The 13,729-nt window shown below is 52.9% G+C and overlaps 2 protein-coding genes across 2 annotated transcripts; both read left to right on the top strand.

Annotated features, from left to right (window-relative positions):
- The first annotated feature begins 295 nt into the window (after positions 1-295).
- LOC111139985 (spermatogenesis-associated protein 31C2-like) lies at positions 296-7,312 on the top strand. The gene is made up of 6 exons (XM_022492378.1): positions 296-364; positions 5,369-5,536; positions 5,909-5,966; positions 6,519-6,579; positions 6,906-7,134; positions 7,292-7,312. Exons 1-6 carry the CDS (start codon positions 296-298, stop codon positions 7,310-7,312), a joined length of 606 nt encoding a protein of 201 aa, XP_022348086.1.
- A 65-nt stretch (positions 7,313-7,377) lies between these two features.
- LOC111139984 (spermatogenesis-associated protein 31E1-like) lies at positions 7,378-8,485 on the top strand. The gene is made up of 2 exons (XM_022492377.1): positions 7,378-7,998; positions 8,387-8,485. Exons 1-2 carry the CDS (start codon positions 7,378-7,380, stop codon positions 8,483-8,485), a joined length of 720 nt encoding a protein of 239 aa, XP_022348085.1.
- Positions 8,486-13,729: the final 5,244 nt, after the last annotated feature.

Raw genomic sequence — 13,729 nt, 5'->3', positions numbered from 1 at the left:
ACGGGTCCATGAAGCTAGCGCTAGAAATGGAGGGACACCTGTATTACCCTAGTGACGTCACTAGGAAATCTTTGATCCTTGTGTTTCTGTGACCTCATGCCCTGCAGATCTAGAGACCCTCACTCAAAGGGAAGAATGCTACCACCAGGAGACATACTGTGATTCCATTAAAGTGGAACTGAAGATGGCTGCTCGGCCACCTTGGGCTCTTCATGCCTTTGAATAAACACATAAAATGAGAGTTAAGGTGTTTAACTATCCTGACTATGCAGAAAAATGAGACTGTTAATCCACCATGGAGGAAATGGAGGGCACCATGGAGGAAATGGAGGGCACCATGGAGGAAATGGAGGGCATGTCTGCAGTATGAGAGATTCCACCAAGCTCTGGAGCGAATGTCAGTGAAAAATGACAACCACCCATTCCAGGCAGGACTACTGGTAGTCCAGAAAACTCAGGAATGAAGGGTTGGGTCACTCCACCAGATAAAGAATCATGACCAGATGAGGTGCTTGTTCACGGCAAATGTAATGTAGAACAAGCAGCCGGAGTAGCAGGTACAATACCAGCTATGACCATGTGACCAGTTACAGAAATAAGGACTCTAATTCTTTTTTTCATAAGATTTTTTCGTTTGTTTCTTTGTTCAGAGTGCAAGTCGGGGGTGGGACAGAGGCAGAAGAAAGAGAGACTCTCCAGCAGATTCCATGCTGAGCATGGAGCCCAATGTGGAACTCAATCCCATGACCCTGACGTCATGACCTGGGCCAAAACCAAGAGTCGGATGCTTAACCAACTCAGCCACCCGGGCATTCCAGGACTCTAATTCTTATGAGAATTTCTTTGTTATTTTGTTATGAGTATTTTTGTGTTGGTCCATCTCTTTTCTTCCTTCTCTTGGTCTCTTATCAGAGAACATATGACGTATGGAGTTTGCACCCTAGTATTGAAGTTACAGGTTATCAGGCAGAAGAAGGAACATCTCCAACGACTTTGTATTCTCTGCTAGGGGATGTATTAGTGCATTCTAAGTTGTATGTAAGATAGTTGCATCATGATAGACAGAAGTATAACCTTGTTATTGTCTTTATTTGGAAATTAAGCATGACTTGAAGAGATGTGTATGGGTCCTAAGTTGACAAGGGTTAATTGTGATGGTTAATTATATGTGACAACTTGTGTAGGCCAGAGGACCCAGATAGTTGATCAAATACATATCTGGATGTAACTGCAAAGGTATTATTTTATATGTAATTTTCACTTAAATATTGAAAAAAAGCAGATTATGCTCCATAATGTGGGTGGGCCTCATCTAATCATTGAAGGCCTTAAAAGAAAAGATTGAGGTCCCCCAAGTGTGAAGGAGTTCTGCCTCCAGGCAGGGTTCAGACTCAAATTGACACATCAGCTTGGTCTGCCACCAATCTGCAGAATTCAAACATGCCAGCTTTCACAGTCAGCAAATTCTTTAAAATAAAAGTCTCTCTTTCTGTGTCTATCTCTGTCTCTATCTCTCTTTTTCTCTCTCAGTAAACACAAACACACACACATTCTAAAACCCTACTACAGAAAGTACTTCACATTTGTAATTAAGAAAATAAATAAAGAATGGAAGATGGGCATCATATTTACTCAGAAATTATTGGGATGTGCCTTGGTTATTAATTATAAAGATTCTAATAGAAGTCTGTAATAAACTCTCAACAAGCACCTTCAAAGAAAGTATAGAAAAGGACTAGGCTATATACCAAAACCCAGAAAAAAAAAAAACAAGAAACAAAATGAAAATCCAGTAACTGCATGAAGTAGTAGGCAAAGTGATCGTAAGAATAAAATTAATCAAATAAGAAACATACACAACTGCAACTAAGAAGGGACATACAACCAGACATCAACAAAACATGAGCATGGGATTTGCTTCTCCTGGAGGCAATGGAGCCAGGATGCTGGGTTTCCCCAAACTCCGAGCAAGCCAGTCTGGGTTTGATCCTCTGGCAGAGAGCTACCCGCTGAAGAGCTCAGCCGTGGTTTTCTTTCCTTTGTGGAATTGCTGATAGACCATCTGTCACACACTCAGCATAAGCCTGAGCATAAAGAATAGCAGTGTCAGCCACAATTGTGATTATTAAGAATGACTCTCACCCCCGAGCTAGCACAGTATCCTCTCATGGAGAAGAGCCTGGTTAGGAAGCTCAGAAGCCAGGTGACTCACACTGGAATTCACACCGGGTCCAGGGCGCATGGCTCTGGGATCAGCTGTTCCCAGGATGGATTGGGAGATCTGACTAGCTTCCTGATCAGCATAAGAAGTGGATCAGATTGAGAAGGTTGGAGATGCGTAACAAAGAAATAAATGTGGACACCCGTGGCTGGCTGATACTCAACCTGGATGGCTCAGTGGGTTAAGGGCCTGACTCCTGATTTCAGCTCAGGTCAGGATCTCAGGGTTAGCTTGGCTAACCAGCACTTAGCAGGGAGTCATCTGGAGATTCTCTCTCTCTCTCTCTGCTCCTCCCCGCTGTTGTGCTTTCTATCACTCTCTCCCAAATAAATATATAAATCTTTTTTTAAAAAGAATAAGAAAGGCTGCAGAGTTAAACAAAGTGAAAGGCCAATGAGTCATCATGGCATCTCAGATTTTGAAATGATAATGAAGAGAGTGGAGAACAACCCATCCTCCAAAACATGCCAAACTCTGGGGTGGGGGGGGGGAATCTGTTGCCTTTAAAAAATGTTCCCTTGGAAAGTATTTCCAAGGACATCTTCTCATAAACACTCATTGGGTTTCTTCTGAATATTTATGGCACAAATATGGAATGAATGCCGTTACGTAGAGCATGAACATGAAAACTGGCAGGAGCAATGAACCTGGCATCAGAGAATGCGTTGGTAAGGCAATGTCTGGTGCTTCAGGATTTCTGGGCAGCATGGCTGGATGTCAATTTGGCTGTGACCGTGATGGTGTCTGTGGGGTGCTGTCTACTTATGGATATAGCTCAGGGGCCAAGCCATGGACTACAGCTTACCTTCCCGGGTCTGTTTAGGGAGAGGGCCAGAGCTCAGAATTGTTAAGTAAATTGTACATTTTTATTAAAGCAATGATCTTTGAAGAGTTTAAATACTATTTTCCATTTCTGATATTATGTACCACCTGAAGGGACAGTCAGCACTTACCATCGTGGGAAAGCTGGGGGTAACCCATGGTAGACATCCCAACCTTTCTAAGAAATGCGGTATCATCCACATCTTTAGAGTTGTCTGTACATCCCTCCCCCATCCATCAGTCCTGTTCACTATTCTATATTTTTACCAAAGTAAATGCATCGCTAAATCATATTTGATTTTGTATAGTTTTGAAACTAGAACAAATGCAACCATCCTGCACAATTTTTCTGCAAGTCACTTTTATCTCTTCCTCAGTAGCATGTTTACATAATTTACACTTATGATGTTTTGCTGTAGTTCATTGTAACTTGAGCACGATACTGCAGAGCACATACCTTCCACTCGACAGGACTGGGTGGTCCCCATTTCTTATTACTACAAAATGGTGGGTTTTCTCTAGCTCTAGCAGCAGAATCCCTCTTTCAAAAGGCCTGCTCTCTTCAGCTTGGACCAGGTCATGATGAAGCATTTTCCAAAGTGATGTCTCTAACTCACAGCCCCACCACAGTCAGAGCCCATGGGCACAGGCATGACATCATCATACAGGCAGCTTCCCATGATGTCAGCAAAACACTCCATACCCAAGACATTCTCAGAACTGAAGCTACTTTCTAGACACTGACATGAATGTTGAGAAACTTGGGCTTTTGAGTAACAGTTCGCTGCAAGCCTGGGAAAATGTGGACTCATTTGGAAGTTCTTATCTACTTAAAGGGTGTTCTCAGAAAGAAAGGAGAAATGGGGAGGAAGACAGAATATTTGTAGAAATAATGGCTGAAATCTTATCAAATTTGATGGAAACCCTTAAATATAGAGTCAGTATTTACCTGCAGTAAAATAAAAACAAGCAGATTTGCTCTTAGATACATCACAGTCACACCATGGAAAAACAAAGGAGAAATTTTGAAATTGCAAGACAAAAACATCCCTTCATATACAGAGGACTGCATTAGATTAACCACTGACTTCCAACCAGAAGCAGGAGGGAAAGGCCCTGAAATGACACTAGTCAAAAAGCTAAACGAGAAAAACTTGTCCAGGTGCCTGGGTGGCCCATTCTGTTGGGCATCTGAATCTTCATTTCAGTTCAGGTCATGATCTCAGGGTCCTGGGATCAAGCCCCATGTCAGGGGCCCTGCTCAGTGGGGGGTCTCCTTCCTGCTCCCTCTGCTCCTCCCCCTGCTAGTGCATGCACTCTCTCACTCTCTCTCTCTCTCTCTCTCAAATAAATAAATAAGTCTTTCAAAAAAATTGTCAACCCAGAATTCCATACCTAGCAAATCTGTCTTTCAAAAATGAAGGCAAAATAAATATATTCCCAAATACACAAACTTACAAGAATTACTAAAGGAAATCTTTGAACTGGGAAAAAAAAAAACTTGAATCCAAGATTTGAACATGCTGGATTTGTTAAGAAATGTGCGTGAGCATGTGCAAGTGTGCCTACACAGAATGTTGTGAAAGTGTTTCAGCAGTTTACTCTCTGCTCATCTGAGAGGGAAAAACACTAGAAATGACTGAGAAACATACCTGGGAGGTTTAACTATTTCACTTTGTTTGTACTTACTTAGCTTTGAAGTTTGGAATAATCATTAGCTTTCTAAGTCCCTCTAGCTGAAGTTAGTGAAGATTAATTGAAATGAAGCATCTTAAGATGTTTTCAAAGTGCACATGGCTCAAGAAGCACAAAGAAATTTGAGTTTCATTTGTACTAGGGTCATGCAAGGCAACAACATATTATGTGGGGAGATTGGAGCTGCAGACAGAGGGCAAAATCCCTGGGAATTAACCAAAATTCCAAGGACAAGTCCAGATTTTTAAAAGCTATGAAACTGATGGAGCCCAACTGGAGATCCCAAGGGGAACAGGTATTCTCTGAGCTCCACGCAGGATGAAAGGCATATTGACAAAGATCTGTCTCTAGCAGGGTGAGCGGGTAGGAGTGTCAGGCCTGGGAGGGTGGAGGGATGACGGAGCTACGGGCTGGCAGTGGAGAGTGGATGTGGTCCAGGTACCTGTGTCCCTTACCTGCCCTCAAGGGCCCTTTGTGACCAGACCACAGCTCTGTGATGTGAGCATGAGGCTTGTGTCTGCACATACACACCCAGGGCTCAGTTGCCTGAGGGCAGCAGTGCGATCGGACACTGACTCTGGGCTCAGTTGCCTGAGGGCAGCAGTGCGATTAGACACTAATGTTTTTCAGAGGAAAGAGATGGAGAATTATCTCTTTCCTCAGGAATTCCTTACTGATGGTTGGCTGAGCTCCAGTCCCACTATCTGGGCAGTTAATACCATCCTTGCCTCCGTATGGGGACTGGGGCTCTTCTTCCTCATACTTTCCTATTTCCAGAAACACAGGAAGAGCAGGAAGGTAAGGAACCCTCGGCCCAGACCCAGCAGAGTGTGATTCTATCTTCTTCTCTATTATTCTTTCCACTTTTCTGAGTCACTGGAGAGACTCCTGAGATGGGAATGGATAGAATTGTCAGGAGAGGGTAGAGCACCGTCCATCCAGGACAAGCCAGACCAGGCGGGGGTTAGAGGGACACGAGGATTTCTCCCCAAAGATCTCAGGCTGGGTCCAGGTGTGGTGGAGGGGTGCAGGACAGTGTCTCAAACACAGTGACAGTGGCCGAGGACCAGAGGTTAGGAGCTGCCTCTCTAGCAGAGGTCAGGCCCCTGAGCACCTGGTCACCTGCTGCTGGGGTGGGAGTCCCAGCCTCCTGGTTTTCTCTTATCTCAGTACCAAGCGGAGCCATGGAGAAGGAGCAACAGAAGGAAGAAAAACCAGACTCTGAAAGGTGAGTGAGTGTCCACCCCTCACCCTTGCGTGCCCCAGTTACACTGTGCCCCCTGCTCTGAGGGCCCAGCCCCACCGTCTCCAGGACACCAGGGCCTGACCCCATCCCTCAGGAAACAGAGCCCTGGGGTGGAGGGTTGGGGGCTCCTGGGAGGAAGAGGAGAACCTGGAGGCTTCCCAGATTCTGTGGCAGAACAAAGCCCTGAGGGGCTGGAAACCAGTATTGCTCAGCAGGGGCCCAGGGCCTGGACTGGGGGCGGGACCTCCTGCTCCCACTGTGGACAAGCTGTTCAACTCTGCTCAGATTCTTCTGTGAGGCCACATGGTCCTTCCTCCCCAAACACGGTCATGAACAAGGAAGCACTTTGGAAAAGACAAAGCGATCCCCATCATGAACCCTGTAATCACCGTGCGGGCACGTGGCCTTGGATAGTGCTGTTTGGGGCTTCCAAGTCCAATCCCCCAAAGGTCTCCCCTAAAGGGACATTGTACCCAGCCTCCTGTAAGACCCCTGGGCCCCGCCTTCCTCTGTGACCCAGTCTCCTGTTTCAAGTTTTCAGAGATTGCCTACAGGATCTGGAAGAGGTTCAGGACCTGTTCTCCCTTCTGCAAAGGTAAAGAATCTGCCCCCTTCTCCCCTGGGTGGGCCTCCCTGAGTCTATGGTGTGACCCAGGCACTGCAAGAAACCACCTCTGGGGCTGTTCGGGGGTGCTGGGAGGAACCAGGGGGACAGACTGTGACCAAAGCCCCAGGCTGAGGGATAGCAGAAGCATTGTGACATGGGTGTGGGGCGTGGAGGGCCGTGGGGACAGACTGACCAAAGCCCCAGGCTGAGGGATAGTAGGAGCATAGTGATGTGGGTGTGGGGTGTGGAGGGCCGTGGGGACGCTCCTGGCCCCAGCTGCTGCGGCGGCAGCTCACGCCTCCTGTCTCCCGCAGCCGCCTGGCGAGGCTCTCTGACCAGGGCGGCTTTCACCAGTTCTTCCGTCAAGCAGCCCCTGGGCCGGTGCGCCGAGGGGCGCCAGCTGGAGCCCGTCAGCCATGCAGGGAGCCTGTGGAAGACGCTGCTCCCGCCGTGGCCCCATCACCTGCCCACGCTCCGCTGACGGGCCCCCCTCAGCCTCTGGCCTCCACCCTGCCATCAGGACCAATGACCTCCTCAATTTCTGTCAGTTCACACTCCTTCCTGAGTACTTCCTGGCCAGCAGAGCCTTTCCTCCCCCCGGATGGCTTTTCACACCAGCCCCTTGCTCTTCCCCCTTCCCCGCCATGTCTCCCTCCTTCCGAGGCCTCCCCTGGGCCTCTGACAGCCTCCTTGGCCCCAGAGCGGCCGGACTCTCCTTTGACTCTCTGTCAGTGTGACTCAAGGGCACCCCCGCCGTGCCCCATCCCCCAGAGCTTAGCTCCGCACATGCCCTGGTCAGCTGACAGGTCAGCTTCTCCTGTCCCAGCCATCTCGGGCCTGGGCCGCTCACGCTCCCCCATTTCGGCCCTGTCCTGGTGGCAGGCGCCCGCCAATGCCTGGAACCTGTCCACCTCAGCACGCTTGGAGTCCCATCAGGCGCCTCTGTCCCACGGCCCACTAGAGGCCTTGTTCTGGGGAGACCCCACACACAGACAGGGAGAGACCAGGATCCCCCCTTCCATCAACCCGGACATCCAGAAGCTTCTGGAGATACTCACCACCAAGAGAACAGAACTGAAGTTTTGGAAGGAGAAGGAAAAGTCAAAATACCAGCTGACGTCTTTCGGGAGAATGCTCAAGTCCCCACCTGACGGGCAGGACACCATGGGCTGCCCACCCTTCTGGAGCATGAGGGGCAGAGCGAAACAGCTGCTCGGTCCTGAGAAGCCCCCACATCCCAAGATTCCAGGGGACAATTTGGAGCAGAAATGCAGCCAGCTCTTCTGGGGTCTCCCCTTTCTGCACAGCGAGTCCCTGGTGGCCACTGTCAGGGTGACCGATCCACCACTGGATCTCCCATCCGTCATATTCAATGAGCTCTCTCATGCCTTGCCGCTCCAGATTCAGGCCAGCCTGGCTCCACGCCTCTCCCTAACCCAGGACTTAAAGGACCCTTTGGCCCCGCCCCAACCCTTGACCCTGAGCTTGTCCCAGTCCCTGCCCCTGCCTCTGGCTCAGCCCCAGCCCCTCCCTCTGGATCAGACCCAGCCCCGGCCCCTCCCTCTGACTCAGCCCCAGCCCCTCCCTCTGGACCAGCCCCTGTCCCAGCCCCTCCCTCTGGTCCAGCCCCAGCCCCAGCCCCTCCCTCTGACTCAGCTCCAGCCCCTCCCTCTGGACCAGCCCCAGCCCCTCCCTCTGGATCAGCGCCAGCCCCTCCCTCTGGACCAGCCCCTGCCCCTCCCTCTGGATCAGCACCAGCCCCTTCCTCTGGACCAGCCCCAGCTCCCCTCTCTAGCTCAGCCCCAGACCCAGGCAAGCCTTGAACCCTCTGTCCCAGTCGGACCGCCTTCTCTGCCACCGGATGTGGGGAGCTGCGAGGTGTCTTGCCCTGTAGCCCAGAAGACACCATCTTACATGTCAACTGCCATTCAAAACCTGGAATGTCACTTTCTGAAGAAGCAACTAGAAAGTGACAAGGTACCCCCTGTGGTGAAAAGATCTCAGGAAGTCTTTAGCCAAGGTCCTCCCAACCTTCCGCCGGGTGGCCAGGCCCCCGAGGGCCATGGGTCAGACTCTGTCCTTCCTGGGAACTTGATCAACTCTGAGCTCCGGGAGCAACTGGAGTGGCACCTTTGGAAGAGGCTCATGAAGCAAGAAAGGGGCCCGCCCCGCAGGATCCAGCTATCCCTGAAGATACAGCCTCAACAAGAGTCCCAGAAGGTGCCCCAGGCACGCAGCTGGCACAGCCTCATGTCTGAGTCTGAGTCTACGGATGGAAGCTGCCAGGCCATGCAGAAGACTGGGTCCAGGTACCCAGGAAGGAACGTGCCAGGAAAAAGCCTGCGCAAGGATTCAAGGTCCAGTGCAGAGAGGATCCGGAAAGATCTACACAGGGGCACGACGAGCTCTCCAGGGAAGGTTCCAGGAAGAAATCGTGAGGAGTCAGACACAGACTTGAAGCCCTCTACAAGCAGCACAGAAGAGAAACACCCAGTAAAAGACCTGAGAGCCCATTTCAGGAAGTTGGGGCAGTCCGGAGAGGGTCAGGTTCCTTCCAGGCTCGCTGCCCACCACGCCTCGGACCTTCCTGGAAAGCCAAGCCCTCACAGGAAACCTGGAAAGCCAGCACTTTCCAAGTGTTGGGAACGCTGCATGACCACCTTCCACGATTTTTCGATCCTCAGTCCATACACTCAGCGGATGCTAGAAGCACATATCATAAGGCTTAGGGTGAAGCACCAGTGGGGCCTCCCCCTCAAGGTTCTCAAGCCCATAAACCTTTTCAAGTTGAAGAAGGGCTTCCTCCTCTCCCAGTCCTCTGGTCCCCTCTCAGCCACCTGTGTATCCAAGGCCGGCTCAGGGACCAAGTTCGTGGGAAATCCTCCTCAGCCCTATCAAGGAGAGGTAATGAAAGAGTCTTATCCCACCTGGGGGGGTCCCCTTGATGCTCCCCAGCCTATGTGTGAGGAAATCCAGCAGGCTCTGGAAAGGAACGCACCTGGGGGTGGCCCTCTGGCTGGACAGGGGACCAGGCCACCTTCTCGGACCTTCACATACAGCTTTGTGGGCAGAATCTGGCACAGTGAGACTGCCTCGAGGACTCTTATGAACAGCACCTTGGAGTCAAGTCCAAGTCCAGTAACGGCCACGAAGGAGCCAAGGAGGGCGAATGGGGGTTGGGCCTCACGGGACGTGACCGTGCTAGAGCTCAGCTTAGAGCCCCAGGATTTGAGTGCCGAAGAGCCCGGGGAGGTCGAGGAGGCCCCTGCCTGGGGAGTCACCTTAGAACCCCGTGTGCTGGCCAACAACCAAGGCCTCTGTGGCGAGCTGAGAAGATCAGGGTCTTCAGGGAAAAGTGACAGCCCCCCACCACCTGCAAAGTTGGTTGCCCAAGATCCTGAAGAGCTATGCCTTGAGGCTCAGTGCAGGGGATCGGAGTCCCGGAAGTTGATGGAGACAGAGAACCGGCCTCGGGCTGCCAGCCCCACCGTGCTCCTTCAAGACTGTGAGACTGGGGTCCTCCTTCAAGACTGTGCCACTGAGCCTCTCCTTCAAGACTGTCAGTCCAACGTGTTCCTCACTGCCGACGTCTTGGCTTCTCAGGGATGTCTGTCTGGCTTCCAGAGCGGATCCAGTGAAGACACATCTACTTCCCAGGTGCCACGTGGCCCAAGATCCCGTGGCCAGAGCCCCCACAGGCAGCCAGGACCCCCGGGACTGCGGCACCAATGGAAGAGCCTGAGCAGGTCATGTGTCCCCCCCGAGGAGAGAGAGCGCTCCAGGAGGTCCCCCTCAAGAGAGCCTGACAAACAGTCGTCCGAACTGAAGCTCCTCCAGATCAGTGAGGTGACACGCCCCGTCCAGAGCCAGGAGTCAGCAGAGGCCTCGGGAAGCAAGGCCTGTGAGATCTCGCTGAAGAAGGAGGCGGCGCCTCCGGAAAATTACTTCAGGAGAAGGATGAAGCACCTGCTCCAGTGGTTCCTTCCCAGTAGAGGCAAAGGACTGGAAGATTCCCTTCAAAAGGGCAAGTCTTCCTCATCCCAGGGCCGGGGACAAGCCACGGGTAGGTCGGCCATGGACAGCACTTCTGCCGAGGCTCAGGTGGTCGTGACTGCTGTGGGGCGGATCCTAGAGGAGAAAATGGTGCCTCACCAGGGACTCCGGGCCCCGGAGTTCAGCTGGTGCCAAAAGGATCTCCAGGCTTCGGCAGACCCCAGTGTCTGCTACCACAGGGTCCTCTCCTACCAAGAGCAGAGGAGGGTGATGAGGGAGACAGCCAGGCCACAGGGAACCCCCAGGGGCCACAGCTATGCCAACAAGACCGAGTGGATCGCGTGGCCCTTCCCCGCCCAGGTGCCGGGGGGCCCAGGCAGACCCTGCCAGTGCGGATCCCTGGTGCCAGGCCCTCCACACCGCACCCTGCAGCTGCACTGCCCCAGGCACTGCCTCCTTCAAAGATACATCGCACCCGGCCAGCCGCTGGCCAGCCACGCCTTTCCTGGGAGGACAACTTTCCTCCAAGAAAAAACGCAAACGGTGCAGAGAAAAACTTTTTTTTCTCACATTAGCACATCCTGTATGGACTAATGGCTTCTCTGTGCCACAATTACTTTGCTTCCCCAAAATACATGTTCTTTTTCTCGTGAGTGGTGCTGGCCTCTATGTGTGCCCTGCTGCGGGGGGTGGGAAGGATCAGGGTCCGCTCTCCCCGAGGGCCTGCTTTGGCTTCCAGAACGAATGGGGCCTTGGAGGACGGGTGACCGCGGGGTCCACCCCCGCCTCCTTCCTCGTCTCCTTCGGGGTTTCCACGACAAGGTGAACAAGACCCAGACCGGGACCTCACTCTGCCCATCCTCCTACTTTCCCTCACCTGGAGCTGTGTGGCTGGAGGGAGGGTCTGCCGAGGCCGAAATCCCGCTCAGGCTCCAGGAAGACGGAGTCCTAGGTCACAGTGGGGCCCGCAGTTGGGAGACACAAGGCTGGCCCTGAGGCAGAGGTGAGAAATCCTGCCCCCCCCACAGTCTCCTGCGGGGAGTAGAGGACGGCCTCCCCGGGAGCCTTCTCACCCCAGGGAATCCCATCTTAGCTCCGTGAGCCCCTCTTCTCACACTCGGAGCAGCAAGGGATGAGCTCGCTCTTGGCGCTGAGGGTGTGTGTGGGGTGCCACAGAGACCCCCAGGGACCAGCCTGCCCAGCTCCAGGGCACTGAAGGGGCCTGCTCACCAGCACCCCCTTCCCCTTCTGGGGGATGGAGGGGGTGTGGCTGTGGGCGGGGGGAGCCTGTGCTTAGGGTGGGAGGCCAGGAAGGAGGCCAAGTGACAGGGTGTGCCTATGCCTGGTGTGACAACTGAGGACCCTTGGTGTCCCACTGCCACCCAAGGGCCCAGAGGGGAGAAGTTAGAGGCCCTGGGGCTGTCCCTGCAGGGTCTCCGCCCCACTCCAGCTGCCAAGTCCAGGGGTGAGGGGGGGGGAGGGGGGGGGGGGGGGTGTCCAGAAGCCACCTGAGCTCCCACAAGGATGGCCAGATGCCCAGAGGCAGCAAGGCCTTCAGGCAGAGAAGTGAACTTATGCACAATTTGATAAGCTTGTAGGTCTGCGGGTCCTGGGATGGACTTGTGGTCTGTGATCTTTACGTACACGTGTGGCCCAAGGACGGCTCCCAGGGGACTAGTGGGGACTCAGAGGCCAAGGGACTGGCCTGGCTCCCGGTCTTGGTTACCCCAGAGCCCAGAGGGGCAGGAGGCCCTCAGATGGGCTTGTCCCACCCCCGGCTGGAAGGGACATATCCAGAAGGAGTGTGCAGTCTAGGAGGGCGCCCCCCCCGCGTGTCCTGCTCCCAGCCCAACATCGTCCTCCGGGGCCCCCCACACATCGCTCTGATGGAAACCCACACAGAGACCTCTGACGGAGACCCACACAGAGACTCCATAGAGACCCCTCAGCAAGACCCTACACAGAGATCTCTGCCAGAGACTCACACCCAGAGACCCACAGAAAGCCTACCACAGACCCACACGGACAGATGTCACATCTGGGGACCCCACCCCCAGAGACAAACCCTGGGAAATGCCGCACAAAGCCTCCTCCCTGAGAGGTCCCCCCAGAGCCCCTCAGAGCCCCCCGTCCCCGGGCACTCTTTAGGAGCCGGCAGCCACGCAGCGACAGAAGCTTCACAGCGGAGCTGAAACCACTTGGCTAACCGCAGCGTGTGGGCACTCGGTGGCTGTGCCCGCCTGAGAGCCCGGGACTCTGGGACGTTGTCAGCATCTCCCCACACGGGGCTCCCGGCTCGGAAGCGCTTGGGAAGGCTTATCCCTGCGTTGAGTCCCTGTCCCCTGAAGGAAGGAATCCAGCTTCCACCTGCAGACCCACAGACTCTCCTCCCTCGGCTTTCACTAGCTGGAGCTGGGACTACGGTTTAGAGAAACAAAAGCACAAGCAAAATGCCCGCCAGCCTCCAATGAGAGAAAACATCTTCTCTGTCCCGTTTTACTAACGTCTAGTCAAAGGATGTCCATGTCCCGGTGTTCATTTCACTGGAGATCGGATCTGAATTCAAGACGGCTGACTGCCTGCCTTGGAGACATGGTGAAGGCTCAGGGCAAGTGAGCCGGAGGCATAAAATAAGCAAAAATCTAGACTCTCCCCTCCCAGGGGGGCTGGGATGTTATTATGCACAAAAGAGCTGTGTCAGGTTTGTGAGTTTTGTCTTATTTTTTTTTAACGATTTTATCTATTTATTTGACAGAGATCACAAGTAGGCAGAGAGGCAGGTCGGGAGAGAGGGAAGCAGGCCCCCCGCTGAGCAGAGAGCCTGATGCGGGGCTTGATCCCAGGACCCTGAGATCATGACCTGAGCTGAAGGCAGAGGCTTAACCCACTGAGCCACCCAGGCGCCCCGTTGTTTTTAAACCAAGCAGGCTCACAGTGGTGTGAAGATTTTTACAAATGAGTCAGGTATCTAGAAATATTTCTATTTTATCCTCTGGTAAAAATTACTTTTAAATTTTTTTCCTTAAAATGTGGTAATGCCCTCGAATGGTATTGTACATATTTCCAGATGTGACAAAGTGCTAAGGCTCAGACGAGCTTAAACTGACGTAGGACTTGGAAGGATTCACTTTCTAAATAATTCTTT

Source organism: Enhydra lutris, unplaced genomic scaffold (genome assembly GCF_002288905.1).
Source record: "Enhydra lutris kenyoni isolate GAN:26980312 unplaced genomic scaffold, ASM228890v2 scaffoldscaffold138, whole genome shotgun sequence".
Taxonomy (NCBI): Eukaryota; Metazoa; Chordata; class Mammalia; order Carnivora; family Mustelidae; genus Enhydra; species Enhydra lutris.
This window is presented reverse-complemented; position numbering and strand designations above follow the sequence as displayed.

What these genes read in the sequence shown, in the direction of transcription:
- LOC111139984 (XM_022492377.1), top strand. Translation starts at nt 7,378, where the DNA reads ATGCCCTGGTCAGCTGACAGGTCAGCTTCTCCTGTCCCAGCCATCTCG. An exon ending in CCTTGCCGCTCCAGATTCAG is followed by an intron (nt 7,999 to 8,386) that starts GCCAGCCTGGCT and finishes TCCCCTCTCTAG; the next exon opens with CTCAGCCCCAGACCCAGGCA.
- LOC111139985 (XM_022492378.1), top strand. Translation starts at nt 296, where the DNA reads ATGGAGGAAATGGAGGGCACCATGGAGGAAATGGAGGGCACCATGGAG. An exon ending in GAAAAACCAGACTCTGAAAG is followed by an intron (nt 5,967 to 6,518) that starts GTGAGTGAGTGT and finishes TCCTGTTTCAAG; the next exon opens with TTTTCAGAGATTGCCTACAG. An exon ending in CTGTTCTCCCTTCTGCAAAG is followed by an intron (nt 6,580 to 6,905) that starts GTAAAGAATCTG and finishes TGTCTCCCGCAG; the next exon opens with CCGCCTGGCGAGGCTCTCTG.